Below are 12,625 nucleotides of genomic sequence, written 5' to 3'. Positions count from 1 at the left end.
AAAAGCCGCGTTCGTGAAACGCGGAAGAAAGCGCAGCTTCCGGGTGACCGAGGCACAACCAGAAGCGGCGCCGGGATCGCCGCGTGCATAATCGGTTACTCTGGGTTTTGCCGCTGTTGCGCCCCGCCCCGTGCATAACCGGTGTCTTCCCCCTCCGCGTTTTCCATGTGACCCAAAATCGCCGTTTCGGCGGCCGTGCATAATGGGCCACTGTGTCACAAATGGGTTATGTCAGTGGAGACTAATTTTCTCAGCTTTGTACTCCCACTGCAATTTGAAATGCCCCCCCTCCTAGATTCTACCCCTGGGGGGCAAGGGACCCCAGGAAAAATATTAGGGAAGTCTTCTGTGGGTAGTCAGAGGGAGGATTCAGCAAACCTCTCTCCCATTTTTGGAAATCTTCTAGTGGATTCAAACCACACTAAGGAGACCTATCTTTTCAAAGACAGGTATTATAAATGAAATACAAGCCATGTCGATATGCCTTATGTAATTTAGTTTTTCGCGCATATCTCTATGTTAATCCTTATGCAAAAGGACATTTCTGGAGCAACGTGTGAATGATGGGTGGGCGTATGAACAGTGCAAAGCTTGCTTGTAAGCAGCTTGATGGAGCAAACTTGTTACAAAATAATATACTGTTGATAAGTCTGGAGATAGTGCCATATCTTTTCCATTACATAAAGCTGAAATTGGCAATATAGGGATTTAGATTATTGATTAGTCCTCTTGTTTAGTGTTAAATTGCTAGAATTAAGTTTGATTTAAACATAATGCCGGTGGGACAAAAGAACTCCCATGGGATTTTGCAAACTCCTGCTGTTTCATTTCAGTTGGGTTGCTCTACATGCAAAACAGCTACTTGTGCCATGTTAGCACACCAGCGTAACACCTGCCCAGGTTAAGGCTCTTTGGAGTTCTAGCACCACCTCTGTACAAAGGGACTTTGTTGGATGCCCTTACAAAGAGTTGAAAGGAAACCGATTACAGTTATGCAAAATCAGTATGCTAATTAGGGTTGGCAATCTCCAGGTGCTGAATTGAGAGCTCCTGGGATTATAGTTGATTAGTTCATCTGGAGAAAACGGCTGTTTTGGAATGAGGATTCTCCCATCTCCAAATCTCATGGTACTGTTGCCCAGCATCCTTCAAGCAGGCACACAGATGCCAGCCATCAAAATCCAGTTCCAAGTTTCAGGTTCCAAGATGACACTCACAGCTACAAGTCTGAAGGGCAATCCAAGAGCAAGACAGAGAAGAGGCAGCAAAGTGAGTAGCTATTAGACAAGTTGTGAGTTTGTACTTTTGAGTTTCCTGCATTGAGCACGGGGTTGGACTAGATGACCCTGGATATCTCTTCCAGTTATATGATTCTGTTGCTTCCACACAACCACTCCCTTTTCTGTTGCTTTTAAGCTCCATGATACTCAGCAGCCAGTATGCATCATGCATATGCTGGCTGCCTCAGATACTAATTAATCATTTAATTAATTAGTATTCTTCCTTTTTTCCTAATAGCGACTCAAAGAGCCTTACATCGTTCTCCTCTCCTCCATTTTATCCTCACGATAACCCTGTGAGATAGGTCAGGGCAGCCTTTCTCAACTATTTTACCATTGATAAACCTCCAAAACATTCTTCAGGTTTCAAGAAACCCCAGAAGTGGCACGATCGTGCAGAATATAATTGGGCAGCAAAGCTGTGTACATGCCCCTCCCCTTCCCACCCGCTCCAGGCCCATCATTGGCCATTTTGGGCAGGAGGGGCGGGTGAGTTGACATGACGATATAAGGTCATATCATCTGATAAATGTTTAACATTTTTTTTTAAGTAATTAACTCCAACCCATTTGGTAAACTCTTCCGGGGCAGTCAAGAAACCCGAAACCCTGGTTGAGAAAATCTGGGTTAGGCTATGAGAATGTGACTGGCCTAAGGACACCCAGCTAGCTTCCATGGCATGTGTGGGGATCCAAACCCAGGTCACCCAGATACTAATCCAACACTCTTAACCACTGCGCCACACTGGCCTTGACCGTTGTTCCCATTCAAACTGTAGTGGCCATGCTAAATATTTATTCATTTATATGTCACCCTTCCCTGTAGGCTCCCTCTGGAAATAGGTTGGCTCTGTGTGCATGGGTTTCTTCCTCTGTGCAGGCATGAAGGAGATGCACCTGGTTGCTGTTTCCCTCCCCTTCCTTTCAGCCCTGGTCCTGAGAAACTAGAGGGAGAGCATCTTCTGCTGAAGTGAATTCCAGGTGTGATCAATTTGTGCCTAACCGCTTTCTCCCTGTCAGTCACACACAGTATCCCTGTGCTAATCTGATTTTCTTTTAACCTATGCTGATTTGATTTGCCTTTAACCTCTCACTTGTTAAAAAGGATAAAAAGAAACTAGAAAAGTTCAAATGAAATCACCTACCACAATTATGTAATGAATTTTTTCCTGTTTTGTCTCAGACAGCCTCATAATGAGACGCTGCAGCCTTGTAGTTCCTGTCATCTTTCTCAGGCTTAGGGGTGGGGGCCTTTTTGGCAGAGAATACTGGAATTGTGAAGTTGATAGCAAGCAAATAATGAATTGGAAAATGCAGAAACAACAGATGGGTTTTATGCATAAAGCATAGCAGCAGAAGGAGAGCATCTGAGTGCAAAGACTGAGGAGAGGGGAAGGTTTTATATACAAGAGTTCTACCCTTCCTTAAATAGGTAATTATTTAGAGCTTGGCAACATGTTCTAAATTCTTTGGGCAATTAAAAGTCATAAGTATGGAAAGAGGAGAGTAGATATGGCTCTGGTTCAGAGTTTATTATGCTGACATTGTTAAATTCATACACTTTTCTATACCCTTCCTTCAGGGAGTTTAGGGGAGTGTAGAGTATTCTCCCTTCCTTTTATCCTCATGATGACGATCCTGTGAGGTAGCTTAGATTGAGAGACAGTGACTGGCCCAGGTTCACCAAGAAAGCTTCATGGATTACAGGAGATTTGAACCTGGTTGTCCCAAATATTAGTCTGAACTGTGGTCTTGTGTCAAGTCCTGTGTATATATGTCTCCTCTTGGCATAATAGCATTAAATATTTAACATTTGCCAGTACAGACTGCTCATGCTCTTGGTTATGCTAATGAGTCTGGTGGAAGCAGGACAGTGGCTTTACAGCCAAACAACCTGTTGCCAGACACACCCAAATGGTAAACTCTTCTTTTGGGGGCAAGAAGGTCCAAGGGGCTCAAAGGTAGATTATGAATTCTCAGGGCATAAATTCTCTTAATCTTGCATCTTGCTCTTTCGAACACAAGTGGTGATGGACTAAAGTTTTATTTAGGTATTCCAGTTTGGCAGGGGCTATGGAGAAAAGAAAGAACCATAAGAACTAAGGTAATGAAGGACTTTCTGTAATACTGGAACTTCATGTAAAGATAGCCTATGCTAATTAAACACCATTTAGGAGATACCTAGTATAAGGAATGAAGACTACACATTTTCACAGTTTCCTTGCTGAGCACAGAAGCTTGAACAAATTGTATGTAATCTTTTATTCCTTTATTCAGTTTTCTTATATTTTGAATGTTCTAAGTCTGGTCTCTAGAAACACACCATGGCTGTTTAGTCTTGCTATCTGAGGTGTGTAGGGTTACTAACCTTTCTCAACCAGGGTTTCATGAAACCCTGGGGTTTCTTGATGCCCTTAGAATGGTTTCCTGACTGGGTGGAAGTTAATTTTTAATATATATTTTTGAATCTGTTAAACATGTATCGGGTGATATTACCATATATGATCATGTTGACCTGCTCCCCCAGTGGCTGATGATGGGCCTGGAGGGAGTGGGATGGGGGGGGGGGCCTTTCCAACCATATTCTGCTCTGTCGTGCCACTTCCAGGGTTTCTCGAAGCCTGAAGAATGTTTTAGGTGGTTCTCAATGGCGAAAAAGTTGAGAAAGTCTGCTCTAGGAGGTGGCTAGAGATCTCCTAGGATTACAACTGCTTTCAAGGCGACATAGATCAGTTCATCTGGAGAAAATGACTGCTTTGAAAGGTGAAGTCTTATGGCATTATATTACATTAATATCCCGAACCCCAAAATTTCCAGGTATTTCCTAAACTGGCAACCCTAGAGATGTGGTGTTAGGAGAGGGGCAGCAGATAATCTTGCCGCCCCTGAAGCACAATACCTTGAATGCACAGAATAGCTGTAGTGTAGATCACCCTACACTTGTTGGTATGAGTTAAGTGCTGTAACTAGGTATAGCCTCTAAATGGCAACTGAGGGCTAGAGATAAGGCTCCATTTAGTAGGAGATATTTGCAGAGATGTTGCTGGCAGCAGATAGTTCCCAGTCTGTTTTTGGCATCCCTGTGGAATGAGGGGAAAGTGCAGCATTGCCAGGCAGAGAGATTTGGGATGGCTGTGAGGTTCTTCTGAACTCTTGGAGGCCAACCAGAAGGAACAGTAGGGGATTGTATTCCATTCCTTCACACAAACAAACACATTTATAGAACCCCTTATCTTGTGTTTGTGGTGTTTATGACAGTTGCGCGCACAGATTAGCTAATTAGGAAACTGTTTAATTAACATCTCATACTAATTCTTTTGATCTTAACATTTCGTATCATGGAGAAAATGATGAAATTGCTTGAAACCTGTAACCCCGCTATGACACTTTTGTGTTGTCCCTGAAATGATTAGTTGTAGACCTTAAATATACTAGTAAATGACAGTGTGAATCTTGTATCATAACAAATAAGTCTACTGATAGCAGTAATCAATTATTGTAAGGTCCATTTTGTTTTAATCCCAAAACGAATAATAAATCAATCAATAAACCTAAAACAACAGTGCATGAGGGAGGATGGGAGGGAGAGCCAAGGCAGCTGAATAAGTAGAGGACAGGTAGACTGGAACAATAACTCTAGGCAGTAGGTCTGCTGAAGTTCTGCCCCACCACAGGTTGGTCTCATGTTGCCCTGATTGGCTAGCCCAGAGCTACCGCAGGGACCCCTCCCACAGGAGCCCCTTGTACTGTGAGGCTGGCATGGACCAGCACCCCAGTTTGCCTCAGCTTGTTCCAATCCCAGCCCCTAGGTGAGTCCGGGCCATTGCTTCTCTCTAATACTTCTCTCCGGCATTCAATCCCATGGTGATTGGATGCTGGAACAGAACTCCCACAGGCTCAGCTGACTGTCTGTTTTCCTCTTCAGGGGCAGGGAAACCTCATGTCCATCACAGTATCTTGTGACATTTTTAATAAAATGGTATTTAGAGGAAAATATGAGTTAGTTTCTAAATAAGTTCAATGTTCTTTTTGATTGTACTGGGAAAAAGGGGATGTAGGCTGAGAACTTAAGGTAATATTGCACTAAAGAAAATTGTGTTTGGTTTTGTGTTACAAACAGTAACAAGTCTAAATCGTTAACTATTATTTGGAAAACACGTGCTTCAGATTATCAAAAAAATTAATATCCTCGTTGATAGTAACTCCTTTGTAAGCAATACTCTTGTTTATTGCTATACTTCTGGATTGTGGCTAAAAGAATTCTTACTGTTGCGTCCACAAAATACATTTATATCTTTAATTGTTGGTGAGTAAAAGTAAGTGTGTGTGTGTGTGTGTGTGTGTGTGTGCGCGCGTGCGTGCGCTAAACACAGTTGCTTGTGTTCTTTGTCACGTGCAAAAAAAGATGTAACCGATTTCCCTCTTCATGGCTTCTTCATGGTTCAAACACAACTCTTCGTTTGTTTAGTACTGTCAGATATTAACAAATAGTGCATATCTCTGGTATCTGGATGGAAGGTACTGCAACATTTCCCTTCCCCGATTTTCCTAGCAAGGGCTTTCTGCTTCACTCTTGGCCACCTGGGGCTATTGCTCTCCTTATAGCCTCATGGATTGCATTACACATCCTGATCCCAGCTAAGTCATGTTCACCTGTATGAAACTGTTGAGCTGAAAGGGTAATCCAACTCCAGCATCTCCATACAGATTGGAAATGAGATGCAATCAATCTCCTGGAAGCCTTTCAAGGTGCATGAATATTGCATTTAGAATGTGCTCTCTTGCTGTTCACAAGGGTTCAGTCAGACTTAGGCACAGAGGTAAGGACTCTTATTATCTGTCAAATAGAAATTCATTCTTGTGATACTTTCCCCCCAGAACTAAGCAAAACAGGGATCATTTCCACACAAATGCAAATCTCTGCATCAGCATACTTAAAATAATCGAAGTATGTAAAACTTTCTGCCTCCCCAAAAGTAGATCTGAATTTAGAGGACTGGTTGTCTCCATTTGAAGCTGCCTGGCTGTCAGTCACCCAGGATACTTGGTTTCTTTCCATTTTATCGGTTAGAATTAAACTGCCCAATATGCCATTTGGGTTTGGAGGCTGTGGACAACCCCTTCCCAGAGTTAAAATTACAGCCCCATGAGCTCCTGTCCAAGGGTGCTGTTGAGAAAGTTGCTGATGGTTTGTGATTTTTAAAAAAATTATTAAATCTATAGACCACCCTTCTCTGCGAACAGATTTGGGGAACTTTCTGCGGGTTTCTACTCTAGAAGTTTTCTGTTGGGAAAGTATGGATGTTTCCATCCCATGTGGATTTGAATAAGTTAAATAAATATTTCAAAGTTTCAAAAATTTCACATATTCTTACTTGCTTCAGTGATCAAGCTTGTTTCCCTGGGAGCTTGGTTTGCACTGTCCAGTTGCTAAAGGAGGGCAGCATCCACTTCTTCATCCTGGTCAGGAGGTCTACAGCAGACCTTACCTAGACAGTATGTGATGTTTGAAACCTTCACATCAGGAGCCAAGTCACTGTGCAGTTTGAATATCTGTCACAGACTCAGCTCTCAATATTGCTAATAAACAGATCGTCCGCTACTGATACCCAGCTTTCTCCTCAACCTCAGCAAGGGTAAGCTTGGTAATAGAGGATATTATTCTGTCATTTGGTGGAGAACTCCCATCTAAGAGATAATGTCCTTACTCCTCAATCAGATATCCTCTGATCTTGAGAACCTCAGTCTTCATGACAGCAGAGGAGCTGTCACACAGGAGTGGCCTTGTCCACAATTCTCTGTTTCCCTCAGCTGCTTCAGGTTGGCAACCCTAGCCTCCGGGGAATAAACCTGTTCCTTGAGGGCCAACTGCTCTGTACATCAAGCACACACACATAGCTTATGCGGAGCGCGGCTGCCGGGGGCTCCCTGCCTCTCACCGCGTCAGGCCGCCGCCCAAGGGAGCCCCCGGCAGTCGCGCTGTGCGTGACTGCCGGGGGCTCCCTTGCCTAGCGCCCGCTGTATTTTTATTACAGCGGGCTTGATTACTAGTATGGAATAATTAAGACAATGCGTAGCTATCCAGAAGCTGGAGATTTTTTAGAAGGGGATGCAGCAGGAAAGTTGAGATGGATGCACATGCAGTCAACGGATGGCAGGTTCCAGGAAAGATAAACCAACAGGACTGGAAAATGTTTTATGTGTGTTTTTTTATTATTGTATCTGAGGCACTAAAGTTTGCTGTCTGGATTTTCTTTGAACAATAGCATTCTCTAGCTGAGAGCAATACGCCAAAATGATAACCATTTGTTCCAGATAATTGTACTTCAGGAGTGAATATCATGACCCTATCAAGGTCTAATGTACTGCAAACAATATGCCACAATGGTCCAGTTGCAGCAACTGCAGTTTCCCCCCTGTAAACACAGTAAATAAATGGTTGTATGCCTTAGTCTTTTTAGAAAGACAGAAAGAATGAGTGCAAATGCATACAAGAGAGAGGTTTTTGCTTTGCCCCTGCTGCTATTTAACTGGACTCTCCTTGATCTGACTTTCTAAGTTTTGGAGATGCCAATCAAATTTACTCAATTTCTGAGCTTGGCTGCAAAGAGAAATTTCTTGCATTATAACAGGCTTCTGTTTAATAGACTCCAGGGAGACTCAATAGCGAGTGACAAGAGTCCGATAAGGATCACTGCTTGGAGTCTGTCTATATCTCTGTCACTCAGCTAAGCAGAAGTTACTAAGAATTCTCTGAGATTGCACCAGTTCACTTAACAGCATCATTTATCTCCAATACAAGATTAAAGTCCCAAGCAGTCCGCTGAAAAGGAGGAAGAAACGCTAAAGTTTTTAGGTTGCTGATGTCTTCTTGAGAGTTTACAGAAACATATATTTTCTTTTCCTAAATTCCTTATTGAGATTTCTTTGTCACACACTATTCTTTGTCACACTATTCTTTGTCACACTATTGTCACACTATTTCTGCCTTACAAATTTGGCAGTCTAAATGTAAAAAATGTAATGGCCTGTACTCCACCTATTCTTCCTCTCAGAATTTTATAGAGCATGGACAACGCCTCACTTCTGGGAGCAGATTACACGTACTGGTTCCAGCAACCTGAAAGATTTGAAGATGCAGAACTCTTCTGGGTTGGGAATAAAAGCTCAGTGCAGACTACACCCTGGTTTCCTTCTGTAGTGGGGAGTTAGATGAGGCAAAATGTCAGGCTGTGCAAGCAGACACTTTGTTTGGATTACAAAGGTAGATTAAGAAGTCAATCCAAGTAGATTAATAAATTGATCAAAGACTCTTTGATCAATTAAAATGCCCTCAATTAACCTGCTTTAAGTTTGAAAGGCAGAGTTAATTGCTTTTCTTACAGTGCTCTTGAAAACAGAAGGTGGAAGGCCCTCCTCTCTAACACAGAAGGGAATGTGTTTTTTGTAATAGTGCCTGTGATGTGTGTGTATATCTTTAAGTTAACCCTCACAACGTAGTTTCTATTTCCCCCCCTCAAGACCTGCACAGGAGGGAGAGGGACTTCACTTTCCACTGAAGAAAATGGTTTTGGAGAGTAGACTGTATAACACAGAAAAATCAGACTTTGATGAAGGGTGCTTGCACTCGAAAGCTCACGCCCTGAATAAATCTTTGTTGGTCTTAAAGGTGCTACTGGACTCTGATTTTATTGTGCTACTTCAGACCAACATGGCTACCCATTTGAATATATAACACAGACTTTTTCAACCTTTTGACCATGGAGGAGCCCCTGAAATAATTTTGCAGGCTTTGAGGAGCCCTGGAAATGAGGTCAGCTGGCCACGCCTCCCAGATCCCCCCCCCCCAAGTTACACATTACCAGAAGTAACGTCACCACCTGCATTAACAGGCAGGCTCGAGGAGGACTGAGGGGAGAAGAGGCAGGATGTGGCTTAAAGCATGAGTAATAATGGAGACTCCGCCTTCTCCCAGACACACAAACCATGAGAAAACTCATGCTCTGGAGGAGGTAGGGGGGTTCAATGGAAACAACCAATTCCCTAGCTTGTGATCAAGTCCAGTAAGGCAGGAGGGGAAAGGTTGCAGACCCTGCAGGAGTCCATGGACCCCTGGTTGGGAATCCCTAGTATAACATTAGACCCCGCTGAAATCCTTCCCCTCCCCAAGTTTCACTCCCAAACAGTGTTGTCAGGGAAATGTGGGAAAACTCTTGCTGGCAACCCCAACATCCAACTGATTCTGTTGGCTGGTGAAAGAAAACTAATTTTAAAATTGCTGCCCAAAGCAATATGATACTGTTGCTCTGGTGGGATTTCTCCTTTCCTGGCAACCCAACTCCCTAATCTCTAGGGATTTCCCAATTTCTAAAAGCAGGGTTCTTTATTCAATTATGAAAAAGCTAACTTCCACGTATTTCATTTACTGATAAAAATATTACTTGACTAAGGTTTCTTTAATATTGTGATAGCTGTTACATTGTGAGAATGGCATAACAGACATTTCTGTTCTTAAATATAAACTGTTTACCCCCCCAAAAAAGCCATTCTTTATTACAGTGGTTCTCGACTTTCCTAATGCTGCGACCTGTTAATACAGTTCCACATGTTGTGGTGACCCCTAACCATAAAACAATGCAAGTGTTCTTTCACAGAAATTAAACCGAAACTGACCAATAGCATGAGGATCCATTGTTCATGATTGTATATAAATTGTTTTTTTTTCTGGGGAATCTCAGTTCAGATCTGCCTCTTGTCCCACCATGTCGATCTCGCTCTTTTCCGCTGCTCCAGACAGGCGAACACTCTCTCTATCCCACAAGGCTGTTTTGTAGATGCCACACCCCACCCTGGCCAAGCTGCTTGCCCTGCCGCGACCCCTGTGAAAGGGTCATTTGACCCCCAAAGGGGTCCCGACCCCCAGGTTGAGAACCACTGCTCTATTAAGATCCAGGGCAAATTTAGAAATAATATTCCTGACTATTTCCAACTTGTATTTTGGGCTCAACTCACTCCTGAATCCTTCAGATAATTTTAATGACTGTGGCTACCATCGGGCATGGTTTTGTCTGCTGACTCACAGAATAGCAAGTGCTGCAAAGCTCCCCTAAAGTAATTGTTTAAAATATACTATGAGACATCAGCATGCAACAAGGTTTCTTAAGGATTAAGCAGCCCAAAGCAGATTTTTGATATCATCTTGATGTTGGGAAATATTTTGGGGAAAACAATTTAGTATGTCTGATGCTTTGGAAGCTGGGTAACTCTTTAATTTGTTTTGCGGGAAGTTAAGTGGAAAGGATTGGTTTGGTCGAATATGTGTTTTTAATCTGTGAAGGGAATAAAGATTCTGTGGGATACGATATTGCTTTGCTGTTAAGTAATGATTTATTACTGTCATTAACATCAGTAGGTAGATGATATTTAAAATGAAATACTGTATGCCTTAATGTTACAGCAAATAATAACAAAATAAATTGGTGTTTAAATTAGCATTTTGACTGCTAGGTGAAGAAGGCTGAGCTTCAGTAATATAAAGCCTCAATTGAACTATCACATATTTTTGAAGAAGATCTAGAGGTCCTTTTAATCTTTTTTTTTTTTTTTTACAGAAATCAAGTATCAGACTTTGCCATACAAAAAATTATTAATTTGCTATTTGAGTCATAGATCCTGTGGGTTAATTGCATTAGATGTCTCACTCTAATCAGCATGTAATTGCCAACGTCTGTTGAAACATGGAAAATAAGGCACTATGTAATCAGTTTTTCCTATGTACCTATTCTTGCTGAGTGCATTTTAAATTATAATGCAAAAGAAAATGAGCAAAATTTAAATACCTGGGAAGTTGGGGTCCATAAGTGATTGGGAGGAGGAGAATAAACAGGGGAGTAATGTGACATTGCTGGGCTCCAAGGCTAGAGAATTAGTTTCCTCTTATTTAGCTCTGAATGTTGGTTAATACCATTTTAATGTGATTGCTCTTCAATACTGATTACTGCGGTTTTGGGGGTCGGTGGGAAGGTATCAGATGATTTAGCCCCAAACCTGTGCAGCAGGGTACGGGGCATTTTTATTTACCGTACCAAGCATGGATAACCCATTAGGAATTCTGGCCTTCTATAGATGACAGAAACTTTGGGGAACATGATTATTTTAGTATCATAGGGAGCGCTTTCCTTCCAAGCGTTTTCCTTCCATGCCAATTTCTAATCAATTCTTCAGTTATTTGCCTGAAATTTAGGACTTAGGAGTCATCTACTTTCCAGAGTGCTGATCCGTTTTAGAATTCTAATATCAAACAAATAACTGCAGTTTGACATCAACAAGTATGGAAATATCTGACTATGGGCATGTGTGATACTGTACTGAATTTGTGTTTTCATTACATTCTAGGATGCTTATTTGAAGATGACCTTTGCAAATCTTTTGAGATCTGCATAAATGGTAAGTTTGTCAATAAATGGCTCATTTTTTTAAAACAACTTTTTTAAAACTTAAGTATTTGGCAAGTAAAACATGTATATCATACCTTGAATTATGTAGCAGTAGTTGTCTTTTCCCCTTGTACTATTGCTACTGCTAGCATTCTTGATGTTTGAAATCTCAAACTGACACATTTCCTGTCTTTTATTTTTATTTATTAATTAATTAGATTTCTAGGCTGCTCCTCTCTGAGATCAGTCTTTGGGGGGCTCAGGGGTGAGGTAGACTAGCACAGTTTTTAGGCCAAAGTAGATGTGACAGTATCCATGGGTCTACCCTGTGGACTTCGTTGGCATTGTAAAGTGATTTCAAAATGTATAAATTGTATAGAATATATTAACTGTTAGTTCAGAGTATAGTAATTGTCTTCTGCTGATCTCCAGATAATTCACTTTTCTGTTTTTTTGATGTTGTTAATGTAATGTCTTATATTTTAGAAGCCACACTATCCATCTTTTCTATTGTAATTCTAGGACAGTTTTTATATACGGAGAATGAGTTGCTGACAGTCTTTTTTACAGTATGAATCCTGACAAGGCTTTATAGCCAAGATCAGATTGCAGAAATAACTCTGTGAGATCAAGCAAGAAAAGTTAATTAAATGTACCGGCTGATGCACGGAGAGTGTATCATTAAGTCAAGCCTCATTGACAACCTTCTTGTAGGAAGACATAGTTTAATGTCTGAAATTGTATTTAAAAACTCTGTGTTCCTCAAAGACTGTAGAAACAGTTGAATCAATATGGCATAATACATTCAAGGTGCTTTTACAGAAGGTTGGTGCAATATACAGAAGCCTCCCAAGTATAAAAGAGAAAAATCAGGAATCCTTCAAACATTGTCGGACTGTTCACCTGTCAG

General features: G+C 41.5%; 1 protein-coding gene across 1 annotated transcript in view; it reads left to right on the top strand.

The window, feature by feature from the left end:
• The window catches only part of PTPRN2 (protein tyrosine phosphatase receptor type N2), a 532,892-nt gene that overhangs the window by 19,860 nt on the left and 500,407 nt on the right, over positions 1-12,625 (top strand). Inside the window, exon 2 of the mRNA XM_077303428.1 lies at positions 11,675-11,725. Within this exon, the coding sequence (XP_077159543.1) occupies positions 11,675-11,725 (51 nt within the window). The remainder of the gene's footprint in view (positions 1-11,674; positions 11,726-12,625) is intronic.

Source organism: Paroedura picta, chromosome 11, assembly GCF_049243985.1.
Source record: "Paroedura picta isolate Pp20150507F chromosome 11, Ppicta_v3.0, whole genome shotgun sequence".
Lineage (NCBI taxonomy): Eukaryota > Metazoa > Chordata > Lepidosauria > Squamata > Gekkonidae > Paroedura > Paroedura picta.
Note: the sequence above shows the minus strand (reverse complement) of the source record. Positions and strands in the feature narration are given on the sequence as shown.